The sequence below is a fragment of the Temnothorax nylanderi genome, unplaced genomic scaffold, assembly GCF_030848795.1.
Source record: "Temnothorax nylanderi isolate EJ_2023f unplaced genomic scaffold, tnyl_v1.0 TNYL_tig0374_pilon, whole genome shotgun sequence".
NCBI classification, from domain to species: Eukaryota; Metazoa; Arthropoda; class Insecta; order Hymenoptera; family Formicidae; genus Temnothorax; species Temnothorax nylanderi.
This window is the reverse complement of record NW_027249436.1, coordinates 22,692-49,055: the sequence shown is the minus strand read 5'-3', so window position 1 is coordinate 49,055 and position 26,364 is coordinate 22,692. Positions and strand designations below refer to the sequence as shown.

The following is a 26,364-nucleotide window of genomic DNA, read 5'->3' as shown; positions in this document are numbered from 1 at the left end:
CTCTCTCTCTCTCTCTCTCTCTCTCTCTCTCTCTCTCTCTCTCTTTCTCTCTCTCTCTTTCTCTCTCTCCTCTAACCCTCAATCGTGTCGTGTGTGTGTGTGTGTTCCCGCGGCCAACCTCCTATCCCTCTTCTTCTTCTCCCTTACTTACTTTATTCTCTCCTTGACTCCACTCACTCCTACTTTCCCTCTCTTCTGCTTTCTTCCTCGCCTTCCTTGACTTCTCTTTTCCGCTTTTCTACCTTTCCGCTTTTCCGCTTCTCCTTTACCGATCAGCTCTTCATTGCCTTGCGACCACTAGCTTCCACATGCTATTGCCTAGCGCGCACCTCCTCGATCGAACCATCGTCTCGATCCATCGATTTCTCGATTTCTTCCGCTCCTCTCCCATTGGCTGCCGTGCAGTTCTCTTGCGCGCTCGCCTTAATCCAAACGCCTCTCACGCCAACTCCTCCGTCGCCGGTATCTACTCTCTCCTCCTTACCGACCTGCTCTGCCCGCAGCACACTCTTGCGCGCCACGTCCTACCGCCCCGCAGTGGTGCCAACATGCTCTTTCGGAGCAGTCGCCTCCCCGCGCCGGCTCGGACCGATACCTCCATAGCGCCTTCTTCTCGTCGACAGCCAACCAGCGGACTCCACGTCTCCACTTCTGCCCGCCAGGCCCTGCTCCAGCTCCAGCTAACACTCCCCTTCCACCGCCTCTCACCTCTTCCATCCCCGGCGACCTCCTTCCCGTTCCTCACCGTCATCCTAACCTCACTTTCAACTCTTCTCTTCTACCTCGGTTTCTGGCCACATCACCTCGAATCTTTCCTCACCTCCAATGCCTCTTCTTCCTCTCAACCTCCTTCGTAACCTTCTTCATTTCTGCGCCTCCACCCTTTCACACAATTCTGTCTTCGACCCAATTTCTACCTCCTCGAGCTTTCCACCTGTTCCCCCGCCGAGGGCTAACGGGGGGACCCATGGGTCTCCCTTTATACTAGTCGTGGTGGAATTTTGACCGTGAGAGAATGCGCGGGCGATGCGACGCCTAGCGGCGTTGCCGCGAACTGCCGGTAATGCAGGCGCCGCGCGAGCGTGCACCAATGGTGGCGCATGCCGCCACATTTACCTAAAGTTTTATTGAATTAGAAAATTAATAATTAGTTAGGGTAACTGGGAGGAATATGCCAGTGTGGGGAATATGCCACTCGTTATGTTTAACAAAGCTACGGCTAGGAGCGTTGTTGTAAATACTTTGAAATTGTTAAAAATATTATATTTGACTAAATAAACTCACAAAGGCAAATGAGAGCCGGTTCGCACGCTGGTCGGGCGACAGTAACAAACAAATTACAAAAATGAATAAATAATATAATATAGCAAACGTTTCGGTCCTTAGTTTGGACCCTCCTCAGTACATACAAATGGTCAACGGAGTAAATGCAGTGGTCAAAGTAGTATAATGCAGTCAAAATTTTGCTCTCCAAGATATTGTGAGAGTATGTATCTCGTATCCCCAATGTGACTGTTACCTTAATTCCGTAAGAAGAAATAAATTAAATAAATATATATGGTCATACATTAAAAATTAAATCGCAAAAGTTACCTGACAGTCAAATTGATAAGAGTTAAGACACCATCTCTCAACGTGATTATTAAACAAACGTTAAAACGTCCTTCTCTGGACGAGCGCAATTGTTACAATGACGAAATATCATGAGGCATCAGCATAACATTGAATAAAACTGTTGTGAGAAAAGAAATCAACATTGAGGAAGTCCCTCGATAACAGGCGTGTAATTATTACTAAGTCCCGCCGTGTCCTCCTGTAAGTTAATGCCGTTGTTTTGGCGCTTAATATAAAACATCTCCGAAATGCTTCTCCTTAAGTAAGATCTCTCTCGATCCAAAATTAAGACATTGTCCCAATCAAACTCGTGCCCCTCTAACCGGTGTTGTGACACAACTGAAAGGTCCCTCGGATTTCTGCTAAGCTGATTACGATGCTCCTTAAGACGGGTTCCCAATTGTCTCTTGGTCTGGCCGACGTACGAAGCATCACAATCCTGACAGCAAATTTTATAGACAACTCCGCTCAAAAAGTTATTATGTAGCTTGTCTTTCAAAGGTTTAATAATCCAGTCAATTTGTTCAAGCCGACAATTGCAGTCCGGAGATTAAATTTTTTAATTACGTTACACAAATTGTTAGTGATTTTCTTAATGTAAGGGACGACGAAGAAACGATCCTTAACCACGCTGTCAGAAATGTGAGCATTCGTCACGTTCTCCCTTTGTTGCTCATTTATCAATTTAATGATTCTTTTATTGACAATCCTGAACACAAGTTCCAACGGGTATCCATTGGCCAGCAAAATATTAATCAGCATTTTTATGTTTTTATGCTGATACCTCGGATGGGACAGCAAAAACGCTCTATCTACCATACTAATGATCGTGCCGATTTTTTGACAATTAGGGTGGTGTGAGAAAAAACTTAAATATCGTCCCGAAAACGTGGGTTTGTGATACCAATCGAACTCAATGATCCCGTTATTGATCATAACGGTGGTATCTAAAAAATTGATCTTATTAAGTCCTATTTCTACAGTAAATTGCAGTCTGCGGTGGAAGGAATTAAACACTTCAAGGACAGTTTTGACCAAGGACCTCGGCATAGACATCAAAATGTCATCGATATACTAGGTGCGCAACTAAGTTTCCGGGTTTTTTTGATCAATAAAAAATGGAAAATTTCAAGAGAAATACAAAAAATGGTTTATTCAAAGTATCGTCCCTCGCTAGCTATACATTTTCGCCATCTCTCTGGCAATACATGAATACCGCGACAATAAAACGACGCGTCTTTGGACCGAAACCATTCATCCAACCAATTTTGCACTTCTTCGAAATTGGTCAAGTGTAGCCCAGCCAAGCCATGCGCCATCGACCGGAACAAGTGATAATCGGAAGGCGCCAGGTCTGGCGAATACGGCGGGTGCGGTAGCAGATCCCATTTCAGCGTTTTGATGGTGTCCTGGACGATGGAATTGCGATGGCACGGAGCGTTGTCGTGCTGCAATATCACTCGTTCGTGTCTCGTGTCCCATTCTGGCCGTTTTTCGAGCAATGTATGGTTTAAATTGATCAGTTGTTGTCGGTAGCGATGCCCATTGACAGTTTCGCCCGGTTTCAGCAGCTCATAGTACACGATTCCTTTCTGGTCCCACCAAACGCAGAGCATTGTCTTCTTTCCAAAACGATTTGGCCGTGCCGTCGATGTTGATTCTTCACCAGGTGAAAGCCACGATTTTTTGCGTTTGGGATTCTCTAAATATATCCACTTCTTATCGCCAGTAACAATTCGATGAAGAAAACTCTTTCTTTCATGCCGCAAAAGCAAAATTTTGGAAGTGGCTCTTCGATTTTCCATCTGTCTCTCAGTCAACTCATGCGGCACCCATTTTCCTTCCTTTTGAATTTTTCCCATGGCATGTAAACGTTTGGAAATACCTTGGTGAGTCATGTTTAATGCCTCCGCAAGTTGATCTTGTGTTTGCGTATCATCTTCATCCAATAACGCTTGCAGATCGGCGTCCTCAATTGTTTTTGGTCTTCCGGAGCGCTCCTTGTCCTCAGTGTCGAAATCGCCACTTCTGAAGCGTTTAAACCAATCTTCACAGGTAGTTTTCGATGGTGCATGTTCGCCGTAGGCCTCCTCAAGCAAACGACGTGCTTCAGCTGCATTTTTTTTCAAGTTAAAGCAGAAAAGCAAAGCTTCCCGCAAATGCTGTTTATTTGGCACAAAACTCGACATCTCCGTTGTTAGAAAAAATATTTTTGCGTTGCGATATGTGTTTATATAACGACTGGTTATTGTTAACAGATGTCCAAGCTATAACTTCAGACAACTTCAGACATGTAAGTCGAGTACATGTGTTATTGGTGCCATCTATGTGTGAAACCCGGAAACTTAGTTGCGCACCTAGTATCTAAAATAAATCGGCACAATGATAGGCAGGCGCTCAAGCGCTTTAATTTCCAGATCTACTAGCACCAAATCCGTAATCGCAGGAGACAATTGGGAACCCATAGGGGAGCCAAAGGTCTGCTTGTAAATAACACCATAAAAAATGAAATAGGTGGAATCGAAAACGAATTGAATAGCAACTAAAAATTCATCCAAAGGCAGTTTAGTGTTTTGCGAGATAAATTGCCATCTATGTCTAATACTCGTGATTGCCAAATCTAAAGGGATATTCGTGAACAAGGATACCGCGTCAAGCGATATCAAATCAAAATGGTCGTCAATGCGAGTACCTGACAGTTTCTTAACCAATTCAAAGCTATTGTTAATGTGGCTGTTAGCTTTGGGAACACTAACTTGTATCAAGTCCTGCAAGAATCTGGCCAAAGAATGCAAAGGGCTGTTAACAGTCGACACGATCATCCTAAGTGGACAGTTGGCCTTGTGTATCTTCGGCAGGCCGTAAGCTCTAGGAATTACACCGTCCGTGCAATTAAGCAACCCATACTGTTGATGATTAATAAATTCTTTTTTCAACCAAGATTGAAGGAGGTTATTTAACTCCTTCGTAATTTTTCGTGTAGGGTCCTTTCTCAAAACAATGTAAGTATTCTCGTCACTTAACATCGAATTCATCTTATTCAAGTAGTCGCTGCCATCCAAAACCACCGTGACATTACCTTTGTCGGCCCTAGTAATCATTAAGTCATCGTTATCTTTGAGAAAACGTGTGGTCTCGTTTAACGCTTGTTTTAATACGTGATCATGGTGTTGAAAAGGCAGATTTCCAATTGCGACCCTCTCTATAGTCTGTATGCAATGGTTGCGAACGCCTTGACGGAAATTAGGTAGTAACTGTCGGATGTTAGCCTCTATGTACTTAATGAATTCGCAAACCAATTTCTCGCGGCAATCTCTCGGCGGCATACAAAAATTCGGACCTAATTGTAAGAGCCCTTGTACTTTAGGAGGAAGTGAGACCGACGAGAGATTAATTAACCATTTCTCCTGTAAGTTGAGGGGAGAGTGAGCGGGAGCCACTGAAAAGTCAGTCGGGTTAAGAGTGATCACAAAAAAATCCACTTCCGGAGCATTATTTACAACGCGCGAGAAGGACACGACGCTTCTATCGCAATTACCGCTCGCAATTACCGCTCGCGGACTTAGTAATAATTACACGCCTGTTATCGAGGGACTTCCTCACTGTTGATTTCTTTTCTCACAACAGTTTTATTCAATGTTATGCTGATGCCTCATGATGTTTCGTCATTGTAACACTTGCGCTCGTCCAGAGAAGGACGTTTTAACGTTTGTTTAATAATCACGTTGAGAGATGGTGTCTTAACTCTTATCAATTTGACTGTCAGGTAACTTTTGCGATTTAATTTTTAATGTATGACCATATATATTTATTTAATTTATTTCTTCTTACGGAATTAAGGTAACAGTCACATTGGGGATACGAGATACATACTCTCACAATATCTTGGAGAGCGAAATTTTGACTGCATTATACTACTTTGACCACTGCATTTACTCCGTTGACCATTTGTATGTACTGAGGAGGGTCCAAACTAAGGACCGAAACGTTTGCTATATTATATTATTTATTCATTTTTGTAATTTGTTTGTTACTGTCGCCCGACCAGCGTGCGAACCGGCTCTCATTTGCCTTTGTGAGTTTATTTATTGTTATCGAGAGCTTTATCCTTAATATTATATCTGACGTTTTTCCTCAGTTTTACTTACTTCCTGTCAGTATTATAGTTTTTATGGGGTAAGTACTATGGAGTCTGTATAAGGAGACCGATCTCCATACTTGAAAAGTGAAACCGAAATTTGAAACTCTATCAGTACCAAATATGACCACGTGCAGCGCTAGTAACGTTGATCTACCGGAAATATATTTTACACTCTTGATGAAGTTATAGTCCGAGATCCAAGTTCTTATGCCGTATGTCATTATAAATTACATGTTTTTTAAATAGCAGAATAAAAATTTGGAGCACTCCAGAACTAGCTCATGACTTACATGTCAGGAATCGGGAAAAACGCAACATAATCTAAAATATATATCTCGCAGAAACCAACGTGAGAAAATATAACGCGTTATTACTACGTAAGGATATAAAATACATGTAAAAAAATTGAGGTGAGTACTCAAAATGCAAAATTATATATTTATAAGTTATGCAAGGAAAAGTTATTTTGTTGTGAATCCTCATATATCAATTATTATTAATTAAATATTTATATAAGAAATTAAATGCCAATATTAGTGGCTGTACAGGTTATGATCTCGCGTAACGTTTAAAAATATTTTAATTAATATGATTTATTTTATCAAATATTGTATTTTTTTACCCTTTTAAAATTGTTAATGGTTGGCTATTTTCTTACAGAACTACATTGAACTACAATTCTTCCGGAAAAAAAAGGAATTATTGAAAATGGAAGGTGATAATATGTATGAAAATGTGGACTATGATAAGGGAAAAGGATTAAAATTCTCTGAATTGAAACAGAATATACAATCGCTTAAAAAACCACCTAATTGGGGAATATGTGTTTACGATACAGGGCTAATTATTATACAAATACGGGAAGATCTGACGGACGGATTTAAAATAATTATCAATGATAATATGGAAATTAAGTTTCTTCATCGTAATGAGTTTCTATCATGGATGACTTTAAAAAAAATTTGTTCTATACAACATCTTTCGAAAATCATTGATATATTGAACCAACTTCCATTTGAAATACTGCGTTCATCAGAAAATTGTAAAACTTATAACTTTTGGGAGTTATCGCATTGAAAATTTATTAGAAATACTAACTCTACAGTTACTAAAATAGTAACTTTATAAAACAATTGTACATATTTATTACAAAGAAAAATAACTGACATATAATACATAGACATCATCGCTATATATACATCATAGCTATATTATTGTATCAAAGCTATATTATTAACTATATTACTTATAAGTTATACAATCCAGCAATTGTGTTTTGTGTATTTATATATTTTCGTATATCCTAAATAATGATTTATATCTGACTGTATTATTTTTTGTCTGTATGCGATTTAGGTTTAAAAAATCATATACAAGTGTATTATTAAAATAAATTTTATTAAATTTATAAATACAAGATACCCGCTTACAATTTCGAGTCTTTTCTTGCCTTTTTGGTCTTTTCTTTGAGCTTTGCTGCTGTGTTAAAATTATGAGCTTTACTCATAAAGTTAGCTCGCATTATTAAATAAAAATTAATGAGTCGCTTGGTTAATTCTTTATTATGCATATCACATCCAACGAGTGGCAATTTCACCTCTTGCAAAGCGTAACACACATGAAAAAAAGTATCAGCCTGGAAGCATTCGTCACGAACGGTAGTCAAAATTATTTCTTCTATTTCTGTTACCAAATTTCGCAAGTATTGCGATGGATACTTCAAAGATCTAAGCGACAGCAGTTTAATCATTTGGTTTGCCTCAATATCTGCGTCGTGAAGTGATTGCAAGCTGTTCAAACAGTCTTCGCAGGATGTCCATTTTTGACTTTTATGCACAATATACCCTGCCATATATGCTGTTATATATTGCGCTGAATTCTTTTCTTGCAATTCTTGTGCATCTGAAGTTTTGGCTATGGAGCAATTATTGATCTCACTGTTTTCAATAATGCTATCTAATATACTTAAAAATTCCTTTTTGCCGGTTGTTTCTTTAGAAATATTATCTACGGTTAGTAACGCCGATAACATTTCCCCACCGCTGACATTGCTGCCTTTGCAAGGTTTTATTAAAGAATATGTAGACATGAGTCGAAACATATGGCCGAAAAGAATTGCATCTGGATGATCGTTTGATCCGCAAACTCCTCTAGCTAGACCGAAAAAACGCTAAAACATATATTACTCATTATTAAATAAAATACATTTTTATAAAAATAAAAAATATATTAAGTGTTTTTTATTTAAACGTATTCTGATCGATCCAGAGTTAATCGTTTAATCTGTCGTAGGTTACTAGATACAGGATTAGAAGCTAGATTTTTAATTATACTCGCAAGAGAAACGTATGCGCAGTTATACGGATAGCTATAAAATCAACTTGCAACTTTTCTGTAGGTATTTGCGCATACGTTTCTCTTGCAAATACATTCAAGAATTAAACTCCAACCTATTTCAGCTTGGACATGTTGCTAGGGAGATACGATTAATCTTAACTCTATCAAAATCTGTTTAATCGAAAACGCTAAAAGCTTAATTATAATTAAAAGTCTTTTATACTCACTTCCAGCGCATCTTGGCTTAATCGAGCAGTCAATAAATATTCATAATTACATTCGTAGTATAAAAACTCTACGATTTCAAGTGTCGCTCTTAATGTGATCTTTAATCCCAGCGATGTATTGTGCGTTAGATAAATGTAATCTAGTTTTTTCGTTTCCGTTTCCCATTCGTTTAAAAATTGAATAAATTGTTGTATATGCTGTAAGATAAGATTTTTAAAATATTTGACGCGATGCGTGATGCGGTCAATGGAAATTTAGTTTTAATTATTTATTTGATGACATTACCTCATAATTTTTAGAAATTAATTTTAAAGCTTCTCCCGATGTTCGCGATGTCATAATTGAAATCAAGGTGTCTACTCGATTAATAAACTTCACTGTAGATTCATAATTAGCTAAATCCGGGTGTTTAGATTGTAATAATGTCATCGCAGCTGCTAAACGTTGTGAAAAAAACTGGCAAAAAAAATTTAAAACATAAATTTTATACTGTAGACTGTAAACAATTTTTGAGTTCAAAATAAACTATCACAAAAAATACCTGAAATGCCAAAGCTACGTTCATTTTTTGATAATATTTTGGGTTTATATGAGCAGCTGACAATTTATAAGATATCTTCAGCGCAAAAGAGTCGGTATGCTCTAGTTCTAGCAAAGCCTTCCAACACTTTTTTTGTACAATACCATCAGGTGTCTGTAAATAACATCAATAATATCAAACATTGATAGAGAAATATCCAAGATAAACAGAAACATAAAATGCAGCATATTATTCATACATTGTGATGTAATTAAAGCAGCATAAAATAAAACATACTTATTTATAATTTTAAGCTGACTTTAATTTCATACAAAATGCATAAATTAGCATGCACTAATATATTTGTCAGCATACTGTTGCAATTTTTACAGCATATTGTCGCAATTTTGACAGCATCAGAAGATTCTTTTACTTGCTACTAACACACATATCATATATGAGGACGCATCTTTCAGTATTGATGCATTTTCAATTTAAAATTTTCATCATTATGCAGGCAGTATGCTGACACATGTCTATCTGAGATAGTTACACAAAATTTTAATAAATTAAAAAGTTTTATTGTACCCATATTTCCTCGTGCTTAACTACCCAATTTCGAAAATTTTTTATAAGATGTGGGAAATCTGAGCAAAACCATAATCGTCGTTCCGAATCGCAAGGATGTACGCAGCTAATATTTTCTTCACTAATCCCAAAATTAGTCCACATCGCTCGATTCCATTGAGCACCATCGGTTGTTATCACATCGCAAAAAAATCCAGCGTTCTCCAAATATGTAATGCACTCCAATATTAAGTTAGTCAGCACATTGCTTCGTGCACATCCTTTGCTCAAAAAACAAGCGAGTGCTTGTACCCATTTACCTCGAAAAGGTTGGAACATGAAGACCAAAGCATGATCTCCAGGTTCATTTTTCTGAGCTTTATCAGTGTATTCACCTAGATCGACGAATCCTTGAAATTGACATGTATCGCGGTTGAAACGAAAACCTTCTGTCAATTTCATTTCATCGATAAGTAACGATCCTAGAAAATAATAGTTCAAAAATTTAACATACAATGTGTTTTATGTGACTATAAAATAGCTAAATTATATATATATAATTATAATAATAAAATATTCTACATAACAAATAAAAAAATACCTCTTCTTTCAACAATGGACAACTGATTTGATTTTTCTTTAAGACATTGAAATGTCGCATCGTTAAATCCATATGCGCTATCTGTTTTTCGTATGCATTTATGAAGCGTGTCGACGTGAGGCAAAGCAAGAATATTACGCGAGCGGAGATGTTCGTATAATTTGCGATTTTTTATTCGCATTAATAAACACTCGTAAATCCATTGTTTAGTATATCGCACACCTTTTTTTGGACACGCTGCAGCTTTGAAACATGCTCGCACGTTTTCCTGTTGTTCCGGCGGTAGCGTTTCAATTTTTTCATTTAACAGTTTTTCCTGCGTGACTGCACATTTTACACGTAATTTTCCAATTTTGTTTTTCAATTTTTCAATCTGAAATAATTAACAAATATTATAATGTTTGAACAACTTTGAAATGTACAGAAATTGGTAGAAGATTTAACTTAAGATTTTACCTTAGATTGCATTCTTCTTCTTCGTTGTCTTTCCACTCTTACTATTTTCTGCTTGCGTCGATGTTTCTCTAGATATTTTATTGGCAACGTCTTTTCACGTATCTTGTTCAAACAATTTTTACGTTTTATCACACGGCAATAAACGCACCAGTAGTGTCCGTATCGTACTTTTGTTTTATTTGAATCAACAAACCCTAAACATTGCTTTGAGTACCTACATAAAAAATAAATAGAAAAAGTTAAAAAAATAGAGATTTATTCAATTTTAAAATTAAAGAAAATCTAAGAAAATATTTACTCTTGTGTAGCAATTCTTCCATTGCACAATAATAATGGTTCCAGTATTTTTATATTTTCTAAAAGTGTCTCCGTAGAATTCACGGCAGTTATTTCTGGCACATTTATTTGTTCATTATTAATATAAACCTAATTAATATAAAAACATATATTTAAAAAACTTTGTAAATAGTTAATGTAACTAATTATAATGTAATTATATAAATGTATTACTTTAATGGAATTTGAATTTGATTCCAAAACCATACGCTTTACAAAATATCCATTTAGCTTCCATATCCCGATTATAACATTATTGCCACATATCATATATGTCCATTTATCTGGCAATATTATATTTGCAATTTCTTCAACAATGTTCCATGTATCATGTATTACTGTGCATGGATTGGAATCAGTTGCTGTTAAAGTTCCAGATTCTGTATTAGCATCATCAATAAGATTAGATGATGTCGATTCCAATTGAGCATGAGCATCCAGAGTTATTGCAGTCTTTTCATGAGTCTCCTGTAAAAAATAAATTATAATTGCCTATATATTACCTTGATACACTAATAATCGTTACATACATACATACCTGATTATACGAATATGACGTTGAAGCTTCTGCACTGGAATCATAAAGATTTGATGATGTTGAATCCAATTGAGCATAATTATCCAGAGTTGTTACAGCCTTTTCATGAGTCTCCTGTAAAAAATAAATTATAATTGCCTATATTACCTTGATACACTAATAATCGTTACATACATACATACCTGATTATACGAATATGACGTTGAAGCTTCTGCACTGGAATCATAAAGATTTGATGATGTTGAATCCAATAGGTGAGCGTGATTATCTAGAGTTACAGCTTTTTCATTAGTCTCCTGTAAACAAAAGTAATTATATTTGTTTATAATACTTCTGTAACTTAAAAATAATATTATGTATATATCTCAAGATACCTGATCATACGAATGTGGAATTGCAGTTGATGACAAACGTATTTTCTGTTTGTTTGATGTAAAGATTGATCCATCATGAAGAAGCAATTTGTCTAGGAATAAAATATCGCCATCAGCAAAATGCTTGTCGCAAATAACTTCTGTATCAGTGAATGGTCTAGATCGTTTGAGAGCTTTTTGCCATTCCTGTCGTCGACGTGGATTCTGAAACAAATAATGTATAACAATTATAATATATTATATTAATCTTTATAATATAATATATATTAATCTTTTTATTATTTTTAAAAATATAAAATACATACTTTTGGTATAAAAAAAAATCTATGTTGTGGCAAGCCATGCTTTGCTGCATATCTTTCGTAAGCTGCCGATCCTGACTTGCATCCTGGATATGAACAAGTTCTTCCCATTTTTTTCGTTATTCACTAGCTTGTTCGTTTGCTCGTTCGTTTCTATCCTTCGCTTCTTCGTCTTTGAGTATAACCAAGTATAACCAAGATTTTCGACTATCATTTCCGGTAGATCAAAGTAGCCAGCGCCACAAGTGAGCAAATTTAGAACTGATAGTGGTCATAGATTTTGGTTTCAGTTTCGAAGCTATAATCAAGCTTAGTTCGGTCTCCTTATACAGACTCCATAGTAAGTACAGTATGACAAGTATGACAACGTGCTTTTTAGAATTTTCTTAGTGTTTTATATAAGATATTCTTCAAGCATTACACTATTTTTAACTCGATCAGCTTGTCGTTCTATTAATATTGGTTAGGATGAAAGTATTCAGTACGTCGCCGATTCGTTTTACTGGCAATCGTATAATACAGGCTCATTTTAATATAAAACTGCATCTTGGGGGAATATGCCACTACTTAGATAGGGGTAAAATGCCAGTACTGTTTACAGCTTCCTAACCTAGTAGCAGGATACTGCTAGTAGGTTAGGAACCTGTAAACAGTATAAATAAATATTTTGCCGTATAAATATTGAAAAAATGTTGAAAAAATGATGAAAAAATATTGAAAAATGTTGAATAAACACATTTATTTTATGCGCTAAGAATATTCCCAAGCAGCATTTTTCGGTTAAATTTCCGAATAAGGACTACTTTTCTACTAATCACAACGTTGTAAGCGGTTCAAGAAAGTTATAAAATGTAACTTATAATTAAAAGATAATACTAACGTTTTTTGGACGTTGTCTTAACGTTAAAATTACGACGTGCTTTTTTTATCACTTTCCCAACGTCAAATTTGAAACAGTTTAAGTCCTATTACCCGACGTTAAGATATTTAACGTTCGCCTAACGGAGCGTGTCCACCTGCGAGTAAAAACTCTCGAGAGTAGCTCTCGAGAGTGATTCTCGCACATGGACATACTCCTGAGAGTATATCTAAAGGTACTCTCCATTTGCGAAAATCACTCTCGAGAGCTACTCTCGAGAGTTTTTACTCGCAGGTGGACACGCACCGTGACGTTATAGTCTGCACCACACTTTTCGAGCGACTTCAATACGTAATTCCCAACGTAAACCAACGTTTTGTTATCAAACGTTGTAAAACGCTAACGTTGTGAAACGGCGCCTGTGGTCATTTCTGACTGACGTTAATAAATCACGAGAAATGGTAACAAATTCTGCCTAAAAGAGAGTAGAGATATAAGTGTAAATCCGACTTACGCTTAACGCTATACCATAACCATAACCTAGATCACCATAGATGGTATTGCATAAGTCGGATTTGGTTAAGATATACGACGCATTCGCAAATCTGGTATAGAATTTTCAACTAATCGATACTTTATCGACATGTTAAGTCAGTTTGGCGACCTTGTTAAGGGGTAACACCACTGTAGAATTTTCAAAAAATCGATTTTTTTTTATTGGCTTAAGAGATGCTTTGAACCTTCTAGAATAAGGGGAAAAAAGTTTCATACCTGTACAAAATTTTTTTCTTTGAAATTTCGAGCTCTTTTCCAAGCGCGTCGGACTGCTCCATACCACATCTCAAAACTTTAAAGACGTTTTTCTCGAAACTCGATTTTTTAAAACGGCACGCAGCATAAGTCCAACAATTTTCATTCTATTCACTCCAAATTTTGACCATATCTTTAAAATAACATTCCGAAGAGAAATACGTACGAGATTTTCGATAAGTTGATTCTAACATTATTTATTAACAAATGATTGCCCCTTTTTTTGTCAAAAATTGAACTGTTTACTTCAAATGCTCGCCAATCACACAAAAATTTATATTTTCAAAATCCCCTACGTATTTCTCTAGCTATACTCATGTAGATTAAGAGAAAATTTTTTGTTTTTTTCTAGATTCAAATTTGCGTCAGTTATACTGCGTGCCGCAGAGCGCGTCAAATTAAACATGCCTTGCGAGAATAATTGCAGCGTCGCGCTATTTTGTACTATTATTGAATAATTATTTTTTTTTGAACACTTAAAAACATGATTAATTACATCCTTAAATATTATTATCCTCTTACTTTTCCTTCCATCCAAAAAAAAATCGCAAAAAAACGCTTTATTTTAGACTTCTACAGTGGTGTAACCCCTTAAGACTTTTTGTCAATATAGGTACAATTTTGCCTACAGTGGTATACTACTTAGTTTGCAAAAGTCTGAAAAAGTTCATTATTTTAAAAGAGAAGACAAATCTTAGTAGAATTTATCGCACCTTTTACTACGTAAAGTTTGATATAGTGTGGAACGCTGACTTTGCCATTTTCATTCCTTAAAGAGAAAGGCAAATAATTCGCCATTTTCCAGTATATTTAGATTTATATTTTTTAACGCACTTTATTAACAATTTAAAGCATTTATATAATATCTGTTGTTAAAGTTTTGACAACATGTTTATTTTAAAAGTAATTTTGATAAAAAAAAAATAAAAATCTACATTTTGAAAATTTTAGCTATTTAATAGAATATTTAATCTATTGGAATATTTTAGAAGGGATTCGTCTAATTTCGACCTATTATTTCCACATTTATCAATAAAGTGGGTTTTGTTATAAATTTTCAGTGCTGGGTTCGTGTATTTATGGCAAAATTACAATAGTATCAAAGACTGCGCAAACTATATTTTTCCTCTAAAGCCATTTTATTTGTGCCAAATTGATAAGTACGTATTAGGATACATTTATTACACCAATGCCGTCATATGGTTTAAATGGAAGCACGAAAACTACACCTAAAATATTACGTTGTGAAAAAATAACATCAGGTCTAGCAGAGTGTACAAAATCAAAGTTTACAAAAATTACTTACACCAACGTTAAAACTGGTGGAAAAAATGTAACCTCAATTTAACTTATATAAGTCGGATCCCAACGTTGGTACAACCTAAATTTGATTCCCCAAATTAGTGCAAAAGAGGCTTGAAACGACGTAGCGAAAACCTTGGATACCAACGTTAAGTGTGTTTATCTTAACGTCGGGCGGACGTCAAAATGCTGCTTGGCTTATAGGCTTGGCTTATAGGCTACGTACTTAATATTTTGCAAAATTGCATTCCGAATAATTTGGACTACTTGTAGCACACAGAGTACTATTGAAATGCAAAGAAAGTAATAAAAATATTCTTTTACATGTTTTTAGACAAGAATGCCCTTCTAAAGTTAAATTACTATACATGTTTGTATATGTGGCATATTACCCACATGGGTGGGTAATATGCTACTTTGCAACACTTTTGTATTTCTTTCTTTTTAATAGTAAAGAATTAAAATATTTCATTAAAACCATATATAAATAACAGATAAAAGAAGGAAAAAAAACCAGTATACAAAGATACCTCAAAAAGAAAGAGAAATAGGAAAAAAATCAAATTTTTCTTAAGTGTGGCATATTCCCCCGAGTTACCCTATAAAAAATTACTAATTACGTAAAAATTAATAATATTTATAATAGGTAGAAGTGAATTGCGCATTACTTAAAAAATTTATAATTTGTCAGAGAAAAATTTCTAGTTACGTGAAAATAAGTATTTAGGCAAAAATAAATTAATTTTTTTGCAAATTGGTAATTAGTGGAAATAATTCCTTTATTATTAAAATAATTAATAGTTTATCAAAAATGGATTACTATTTATTTGAAAATTAATAATTAGTGAAAAATAATTACTAATTTTTTTAATAGTGAATAATTAGTCTCAGGTAAATTATACATATATGTAGACTTGAAGTCGGATAACCGGAAGAACAAATCGGTATCCAAGGAAAGAAGGATTTATTTTATAAACTTGAGAGAATGATAATGCGTCTAAACGTCTTCGCTTCTTACAATGATCTGAATATATATTCGCTCAGCACTCGAACAACACACACTCGATCAATTAATCGTTTATTAGTAGGTATATAGTGCCGGTTCTGGACCAGTTCGTGGAAAGGGGATGACGTCATCGGCGTGGAGGGGGATAACGGCGTGGAGGGGTGGGGGGGTGGCAGGGGGTGGTGGGTGGCAGGTTGGTGGGTGGCAGGTTGGGGGAGGGGAATAAATTAAAAAAATAAATAAATAAGAAATTAAATACATTAATAAATAGATAAATTAAAAAGATAGATTAATAAATAGAAAATTAAATAGATTAATAAATAGATAAATTAAAAAAAATAGATAAATAGAAAATTAAATAAATAAATAAATAAATAAATAAATAAATAGATAAATAAATAATTATGGTGCCGAAGGCCATTTTCTAGGTCTGCATTTAACAAAAAAACCATATTTTACGTGACTTAAACTATAGATTTTTAGCTGAACGCAGGAAGAGGTTCTTTCAAGATTGCAGCCGGATATTTATTTAGGTTATAATTATGGTACCGAAGACTATTTTTTCTAGGTCTGCGTTCCAAAAATTTTGTATCGAAGAGTTTCTTATGCAAATGTTATAGAATCGAGCGCCGTTGACAGGCTGCCATAATTTATGACCTACAGTTGTCTCGTCCTTTGACGAGCTACGTGTCGGGACATCCGTCCCCGTAGCTGCTCAGGTGGAGAGGGGAGGGAGTAAAGATATTTTCTATAAAGGTACATCCGGCCAGATAAGAGCCATACAAATGTTATAGAATTGAGCACCGATGACAGACTGCTATAAATTATGACCTACAATTGTCTCGTCCTTTGACGAGCTATGTGTCGAGACATGGTTTATGTTACCATTCGGACGACATTTTTTATTAATAAGCAAATAGCTTATTTGATTATTGAGACTCAAAGGGTCTAAGGGATGTCACCTCTCTGCGACGTAGAAGTAGAAGAGGAAGAAATAATTAAGAAAAGAGAAAAAGCGATAGAAGAAAAGTATAAAACGATGGAAAATAGTGTTAAAATCATAGTATTCTCAAGCAAGCAAGCGAGCGAGCAGTCTTTGGAAGCAATCTTTGGATCGAAGGAAACGAGAATATGGAGCAAGAGTTGTTGGAGCAATCCGATCGACTGAATTCGATCGAAGGAAACGAGAATATGGAGCAAGAGTTGTTGGAGCAATCCGATCGACTGAATTTGATCAAAGAATTTAGTGCGTGGGAGCAGCGATGCAAGCAATATATCGAAGTGTTGGAAGAATAAAGCTGAAATAAACGGCCTCGATTATCAATCGGCAACCAACAGTTATCAATCGGCGACCAACAGTCGTTGGTGGCTCAAATCGCGCGAATCGAAAGTATAAAAGATTTGGTACGTCAACGTTTCGTGCATGTGGGTGCCGGATACAGTGCGAGTGAGACAGGACTCAGATGGCGCGAGATAGATACGGCTTTCGAAAGTCGCATATTGACTGGTGCGGTAATCAATACCGATCACATCGAACCGCGAAAATTTCTCGAGGATGCGAGAGACATTGTATTCAATCTTGTGCGGAACGTCATACAACAACATGACAGTGTAAAAATAAACACAATGTTCAACGGCGAGTTTGTGGCGGGCGATATAAACGTGCAAATAAAAGTGTCAATACGAGAAACTGTGAACTTCTTGCGAGTCCGATTTGGAAGAGTGGTATAAGTTGCGCGTTATCGAGCCCACTTTAGCATTGCTGGAGAAATTCCAGGAACGCGATAGCGGGTGGGCGTTATCACGTATACTTAATTTAACGCTAAATATAAACAAATATAAGGGCGGCAGTGTGGTCTAGTGGTAGAGCGCCAGACTTGTAATCTGAGGAACCAGGTTCGCGTCCACTAGAGCCATGTAAACATGGAATGTTTTTCCGAAGCTGCGCTCCTCCGTGCAAGATAGGCTCTTGTGCGGAGCAAACTGGGCTCCGTCTTTCGGAAAGAGACGTTAAGCCGTTGGTCCAAAGGGTTAAAGTGAGAGGAGAAAGGGTAGTAGTGTAAAGGTTTGGGTAACGTTCCTTATAAAAACGACTTGCAAACCCTGCGGGGATATGCAATAAAGATAGTTTTTTTTATAAACAAATATAATCCATTGCACGCGGGATGTTACATCGATTTATTGCGAGAAATTAAATTAAAGAAAGCGGTGATTAACGTGCAATCAACGGACAATGCATGTTTCGCGTGGTCAGTGGTGGCTGCTCTACATCCAGTCAAGAGTCATACAAATAGAAAATCTTCGTACCCTCCTTATGAAGCAGTATTAAATTTACAAGGCATCGAATTCCCAATGTCGTTGCGTCAAATTAAAAAATTTGAAAATCTCAACGGCATTTCCATCAACGTATATGCCATCCAATACGGCTTACCGACCAGAAGAGAGAAAAGCATGTCAATTTGTTGTACGTGGAAGATCCGCGAGATGCTAACGTAGAACATTTCGCCTGGATAAAAAATTTATCGCGTTTCATTAGCTCGCAGATTAATAAGAATGAACACAAAAAATACTTCTGCGATCGGTGAGTATACTTCTATTATATGATATTTTTATTATATATAATATTTTTATATTTTTTCATAAAAAATAATAAATTATTTTTTTTTTCGCAGATGCTTACATTATTTTATTTCGAGTGAAAAATTGGAAGCCCACACCGTCGACTGTCAGGAGATGAACAACTGTGCCATCCGACTACCACCCAGCAAACACAATGCAACATGTAACGTACAGGTTAGTTGTAATTTCCTACTCAACAATATAAATGCAATATAACACACGTGTTATATTGCATTTATATAGTTGAGTAGGAAATTACAACTAACCTGTACGTTACATGTTGCATTGTGTTTGGTGGGCATGTGATAACGACAAGTGGCTGCAATTCAATAACTACGGCAGGAAAGAACGAGTCCCATACATCATATACGCCGACTTAGAGTGCACCCTGAAAAAGACGGACGTGGATCCAGAAACGTCCGGCATATACCAACACCATGAGGTATTTAGCGACGGGTATTACGTATGGTGCTCGTACGACGAGCTAAGACGTTTAGCTCACGACGTAAAGACTATCTTGTCCGCTAATGTACCCATGGCGGATTTCACGCGAGACGAGTGGAAAAAATTTAACAGCGCGGTGCAATGTCACGTGTGCGAGAAACCGTTCGCGCCAGACGACACGCGGGTACGCGATCACTGTCATTTAACCGGTAGGTACCGAGGTCCCGCACATTCGACATGCAATCTGAATTATAAGGATTCTCACTTCATCCCAGTAATATTCCACAATCTATTGGGCTATGACGCGCATTTTATTATCATGGAGAAAGCTGCCGCGTTCGAAGGCTCAATCAATGTACTACCTATAACAAAGGAAAAGTACATCTCATTCAATAAACACGTAAAAGATACCGCCGAAAGATCAGATTCGCGAAGCGATATAAAATTAAGATTCATCGACTCGTACAAATTTCTGAGCATGAGTCTCGCAAATTTGGCATCCTTCCTCGATAAGGATAAGTGGAAAATTATACGTTCCAAATTTTCTGCGTTATCCAACGACGATTTCAAATTATTGACGCGAAAAGGTGTTTTTCCGTATGAGTACATTGACTGCGTCGAAAAGCTGGAGGATACGTGTTTACCGCCGCGCGATTTATTTTACAGTTCCTTGACCGGTGACACCGTATCCGAGAGCGATTACGCGCACGCCGCCAACGTATGGCAGCGATTCTCCGTTCGAACCCTAGGCGAATACAGTGATCTATACCTGAAAACTGATGTCTTGCTGTTGGCCGACGTGTTTGAAAATTTTCGCGATAGCTGCGTTGCGAGTTACGGACTCGATTCAGCGCATTATTACACTCTACCGGGTTTCACGTGGGACGCTATGTTAAAACATACGCGCATAAATTTCGAACTGCTCACAGACATTGATATGGTAATGTTTATCGAACGCGGTATTCGCGGCGGCCTCAGTCAATGTTCCGGTAGATACGCGCAAGCCAATAACAAGTACATGCAATCTCACGATCCGTCGAAACCGTCGTCATACCTGATGTATTTTGATGTAAACAACTTGTACGGCTGGGCGATGTGTCGGCCACTCTAGCTGCCCTACGCGGAGATTCGATGGGTCGAAGACGTTTCGAATTTCGACTTTAGCGCGATCGCTTCGGATTCGCCCACGGGTTATATTCTCGAGGTCGATCTAGAGTATCCGCGGTGTCTGCACGATGCGCACAGTGACCTACCGTTCTGTCCGACGAGCGATAAACCGCCCGGCAAGCGAGAGAACAAACTTCTCGCAACTTTATACAATAAGGAGCGTTATGTCATTCATTATTGCAACCTGCAGCAGTGCATGCGCCACGGCCTTCGCGTCACAAAGATACATCGCGTATTGCAATTCGCTCAATCTGCGTGGCTCAGCGCTTACATCGAACTCAATACAAAATTTAGAACACTGGCCAAAAATGAGTTTGAGAAAAATTTATATAAATTAATGAATAACGCGGTTTTCGGGAAAACGATGGAAAATGTACACAATCACGTCGATGTAAAATTACTGACGAAGTGGGACGGACGATACGGCGCGGAGGCAATGATCGCGCGACCGAATTTCCACAGCAGGAGCGTGTTTTCGGAAAATCTGGTAGCCGTCGAACTGCGAAAACTCGAGGTGAAGTTCAACAAACCAATCTACGTGGGTATGTGCATCCTCGATATATCCAAGATATGTTTGTATAAATTTCATCACGAGTACATGTTACCGTTGTACCGCGACAAGTGTAAAGTTATGTACACCGATACAGACAGCCTTATATGGGTGTTTCTACGTAAATAGCGATTTTTACTGTCCAAGCTTGTTATATGTTCATGATTGAGAGGAGGGTAAGCAAGCGTTGTGAAAGTTCTCTACTGCCATCGTATTTGAAGTATCGCACAATAATCTGCTAATTGGGGAGTGGCTTATCCAACGGAAACATGCAAAAACTCCTAAAAATGTCAGTCACCTGGCCTGTCCATTGACGAAAATTCTCTATTCCAGTTACACTTACTCCCTCCAATTGCAAACTCAATTGAAAATTCCCCATGTTCATTCAATCATAATATAGAACTAAGATTCATCATTATTAAACATAAATCTCCCTTTGAAACCAAAAAAACCGGCTTCAAACTTGGTCCGGACATTTGGAGTGAAATTGCACATTTTGAATTTTACCGCGGTTCCGCCATGTTGCATCGATTCAATGGGACTCTCGTGTGGAGATTTCAAGAATTGGACATCAGGTGTGTTGTTTACATTGTTGGTGGTTGGTTGTTTCGAGCGTGATACAATCGTAATCGTGTATTACACTTGAGAAAAGGTATGTCATAAAATTACGCGTCATTTGACTGGCACATCTTTTTTTATTATATCGCAGTGAATTTTTCCTTTTAGTGGTAAAATTCTGATGATATTCGGTAGGCTAAACTTGATTTTTAATGGAAATTGGTTTACGTCAATTCAGGAGAAAGTGAGGTTAATTCAACCATGAAATGTTAGTCTACTGGCATGTCATTCACCTGGCCATTCATGGGTTTTTACCAATAAATATTGATTCATGTTTGTATTTTTATTAAATCACGAAGTCAACTGACAGATTCCCAATTCCTTGACGTCAATATTTATCTAAGAATATCAAAATCTGCTAATTCCATACGAAAATGGTAAACCGGCATTTATCAAATTGAATTTTTTTGTTAATTGTGAATTTATCTCGGGAATAAGTAATTTTAGGAATTTTTTTGACATTTCCTCTCAAAATCACTCATTGTTGAGGTAATTCAATATTTTACTAGACATGCAAAGTCGACTCGTTACCACTTTACCAGATCACTGATGAATGAGCCATTACTTTCAGGTTTTTGATGTTGTAGTACGCTGGCTTTCAGGGTATGTTTCTGCTTCTATATTCACTCAAAATCAGGAAAAAAAAATTTTTTTAGGTATGTTCGAAATTGAGAGATTTGCAATCAGAAAAATCGCTATTTACGTAGAAACACCCATATACCACATCGAGTGCGACGATGTGTACGAGACGATGAAACGCGACATCGACAGATTCGACACAAGCGATTATCCGGTAGATAACGCGTACGGTATACCACTTGCGAACAAGAAGGTGCCGGGCTTAATGAAAGACGAAAACAATGGCACGATCATGACGGAATTCGTTGGACTCAGAGCGAAGATGTATGCGTTGAAGGTGGATGTTAAAAAAGACACTAAAAAAGCAAAAGGCGTCAAGAGTAACGTCGTAGCGCGTACTATAACGTTCGACGATTACACGCGGTGTCTGAAGGACGAGATTGAAATGACGCGACAGCAGTTCTGTATAAGATCAAAATTACATGAAGTGCGCACCATCCGCGAGACAAAAATCGTTCTGAGTCCGTACGACGATAAGCGATACATTATACCCGATTCGACCGATACGTTACCGTGGGGACATTATCAAATACCCCCTCCGAAAACGTAGTGTATTGTATGTATAAAATGTAATAGTATAACGTAATGTAATGTAATGTATGTATGTATGTATGTAGGTATGTATGTACGGGTTGGCATCGATAAGATACCTGAAAAAATCACCCGAACCAAAAAATCCCACCAAAAAGATCCCACCAAAGAGATCCCCAGATCGACAACATCCCGTGCATAAATATCCCAGATGCAAAAGATCCCGTGCATAAATGTCCCAGATGCAAAAGGTCCCCGAATCGACAACATCCCATGCATATATGTCCCAGATGTGAATCATTATATTACATGATTTTTATTATAGCTTTCGAGATATCAATATTTAAATGTAATAACAAGAAACGAAGTTACATATAATGAGATACATTGCACCGCACAATTAGTGATCGTTGCAAATAATGTAGTAGAAGAGTTCCGCAAACCACATTGCGCTACAATGCAGCTTTCGAGATATCAATTTTTAAATATAATAACAAGAAACGAAGTTACATATAATGAGATACATTGCACCGCACAATTAGTGATCGTAACAAATATTCTAGTAGAAGAGTTCCGCAAACCACATTGCGCTACAATGCAGCTTTCGAGATATCAATTTTTAAATATAATAACAAGAAACAAAGTTACATAAAATCAGATACATTGCTCCGCACAATTAGTGATCGTTACAAATAATCTAGTAGAAGAGTTCCGCAAACCACATTGCGCTACAATGCAGCTGTCGAGATATCAATTTTTAAATCTAATAACAAGAAACGAAGTTACATATAATGAGATACATTGCACCGCACAATTAGTGATCGTAACAAATATTCTAGTAGAAGAGTTCCGCAAACCACATTGCGCTACAATGCAGCTTTCGAGATATCAATTTTTAAATATAATAACAAGAAACGAAGTTACATAAAATCAGATACATTGCACCGCACAATTAGTGATCGTTACAAATAATCTAGTAGAAGAGTTCCGCAAACCACATTGCGCTACAATGCAGCTGTCGAGATATCAATTTTTAAATATAATGACAAGAAACGAAGTTACATATAATCAGGTACATTGCACCGAACAATAAATAATCCTAATAGGCTAAGTTATGGGCAACACCACGCAGATATTCAACAACGTCGCCTTTACCATAGGTGCCCACGACATTAAGCAATCGCCTATTACGATCTCGATATTTTCTAGTTTTCTTTGGTCCAACGTCGCCTCGAAGTATCTGTTCAAGCTTTAATTCAGTCATAGCTTGCTCATCACGCATTAAATCGATAAATTTCCATGGTGTAACATGAGCCGCTTGGGCACGAATGTTAAAGGCGTTGTGCCAACCTTCAACGATGTTGTTGGTGCGATCTCCATTTTCTAGAGTAGTAACGTAATGGTTCCACAGGGCTACGGAAAAAAGAGCACCACTTCTCACTTTACGCCGATTAATATTGCCGATCCAAGTTGTTTCAAAATAAGAGAGCAACATTTCCCATTCGCCAGCGTGATCAGAGTAAAATGGTGACGCGATTAATGCCTCGTATGCAGCTTCAACGTTGTCCGGGGGCACAAATGCGAGTGCACTCAGCATCCTGAGGTTCAACGCGTAGTCACCACTACGAGCATATGCTGGTTGCAGTCCGAATTGTTGAATGTGTTTCCAAATACACTGTGACATGTGGAAAAAACAACCTTTAACATTAACGCCACAAAACACTTTAGTGATTGCATTGATAAATGCGCGTTCGAAGTCAACCATCACTGTCACCGGTTGTAAACGTGGCTCCATTGACTGCAACTCTTTCAGCATTTTGATGTAGACTCTCTCGCTCTTACCGGTTGTCAGCACAAATACAAGCGGCAACACCTCTCCTCCAACAGCCCCATGTATGGTGTACATTTGATGAAATATGTTAGGAACAACGCGAAATGTACCATCGGCATACCACACATCACACGTGCGTAATGCATTCAAATTCCGTTCTGTTGTAAAAATCAATATGCGGTCGGTTTTTTTGTCGTAATGCTACAGTCACATTTCAAAAAGACTTCGTTCTTCCACGTGTTTCGGTAACCATCGGCCACTACAAACTCATCAATAGTGGAGGGATTTGTTGGTACGTTTTGCTCGACATGACGAATGCGGCGAACCGTACAGCTGAGCTCTCTTCGGCTTGGGAGCTGCCCACTAGCTGCCACAGACACATCAGCGGTGGCTGCAGCAACAATGACTCCTGTCGGCTCTTGAGTTTGTTTTGCTTTCTTTCGCAGTTTGGCCATTACCTTCATTACCTCAACTTTTGCGGGATCCGGCGCGTGAGAATGATCAAATTCCTCGGTTACTCTACCTATAAACTCATATATATTATCAATAACAAAATCAATCACTCAATGTCGCACACAGCAATGCTGACATACCTGTTTTGTTTTTGGTGGATGTATAGCAGCGTCCACGGCATTTGCCGGTTTTATGTAAAACACATCGCCATATGAATTTTCCAGCACCCTCGCGATGAAATACATATACGTATCCACGATGAACAAGATTTTCACCGCCTTTCTGATTTGTCACAAAATGCAGCGTCATTGTTAACAGACAACCTCGCAAACTTAGGGCACTCGATGAATTATGCGACGAATAATTTCACAATTCGAAACAAGCAACGAATAAGCGAGTGACTCTATGTTTCGATACGCGTCCTCCGAGAAACTTTCGTCGTTAGCGGGCTCGCGCGCGAGGGTCCGGGGTTTTATTCCCACAACTTCAGAATGTTCTCGATTCCTCCGGACCCCCGGTAACGAGCCGAAAATTCGGCTGATCCAATCAGTTGTCGACGTCTCGAGTAATTCGTTTTGACGAATGTCACGCTGAACTCGAGGCCAGTCACCGATCAGCTGTTTTGATATATAGGTTGCTCGCTTTGTCACGGGTGTATGCCTCGCGCACCGAGTCTCCGAGACAAAGGAGCGAGTCATTATCGCCAACAATAGAGCTCTGTTTTTCTGCCCTTCAGTTACCGGGAAATATTCGGCTATTTAAATGTAAATTTCGGCGACCGAATCTATTCTTAACATAGAATTTCGCTGGCTTTACCCTTAAAGGCAGAATTTGACCGATTTCTTTAGAGTGGGATATTCTTGTTGTTGGGATTATTTTATTCGGGAAACATATTTTTCGGGATCTTTAGAGGGGGATTTTTTTGTTGTTGGGATTATTTTTTTCGGGGAACATATTTTTCGGGATCTTTAGAGTGGGATTTTTTTGTTGGGATCATTTTCCCCGGGGGATATTCACCGTTCACCGTATGTACGTATGTATGGTAACGTAACGTAATGTAATATAAGGTAAGGTAATATAACGTATATTATATTGTTAGAAGGAATATTAATAAAAATATTGTACATGTATGTATTTAATATTTCTTACATAGTTTATTTTTCATATGTTTTAAAAATACGATCTGCATGAATTAAATAACATTGTCCTTGGGTATTTATGAGTTGTGCGATCCATCGAATCCCAGCCATTTCACGTAGACCTCGTCACCCCTCCTGCGCAGTACTTTCTCCACGAGATACGTGTCCGGGTAAGCCGCGCGATGTAACTCGTGCTCGTAGAACGCTCCAGCGATAGATTTTCCGCGATGGTCCTCCACCAGATAGGTTGCGGGATTAGTGCGTTGCACTTTAACGATCTTAAACATCTCGGTGCTCCAATTTGGTGTAACCCTTCTCGAAGACTGTCTTGTGCTTGCAAACGCGTACCCGATCGCCTACTTTGAACTTTGTCAAACCTGCG

The 26,364-nt window shown here is 37.7% G+C and overlaps 2 protein-coding genes and 1 long non-coding RNA gene across 3 annotated transcripts; 1 reads left to right on the top strand and 2 right to left on the bottom strand.

Moving 5' to 3' along the window:
• Positions 1-3,971: 3,971 nt before the first annotated feature.
• On the bottom strand, positions 3,972-4,715 carry LOC139781908 (uncharacterized). Its single transcript, XM_071720793.1, has one exon. It carries the CDS (start codon positions 4,713-4,715, stop codon positions 3,972-3,974), a length of 744 nt encoding a protein of 247 aa, XP_071576894.1.
• Positions 4,716-5,826: 1,111 nt separating this feature from the next.
• LOC139781916 (uncharacterized) lies at positions 5,827-6,562 on the top strand. Its single transcript, XR_011720731.1, has 2 exons — positions 5,827-6,165; positions 6,416-6,562. It is a non-coding gene; the product is annotated as an uncharacterized lncRNA (long non-coding RNA).
• Positions 6,563-7,134: 572 nt separating this feature from the next.
• LOC139781907 (uncharacterized) lies at positions 7,135-12,342 on the bottom strand. Its single transcript, XM_071720792.1, has 14 exons — positions 12,018-12,342; positions 11,713-11,916; positions 11,521-11,634; positions 11,339-11,452; positions 10,975-11,268; positions 10,763-10,890; positions 10,465-10,678; positions 10,271-10,381; positions 9,728-9,802; positions 9,429-9,647; positions 8,862-9,014; positions 8,606-8,776; positions 8,320-8,517; positions 7,135-7,925 (listed from the first exon to the last, which is right to left on the bottom strand). The coding sequence occupies exons 1-14, from the start codon at positions 12,123-12,125 to the stop codon at positions 7,182-7,184; spliced, it is 2,847 nt and encodes a 948-aa protein (XP_071576893.1). The 5' UTR covers positions 12,126-12,342; the 3' UTR covers positions 7,135-7,181.
• Positions 12,343-26,364: the final 14,022 nt, after the last annotated feature.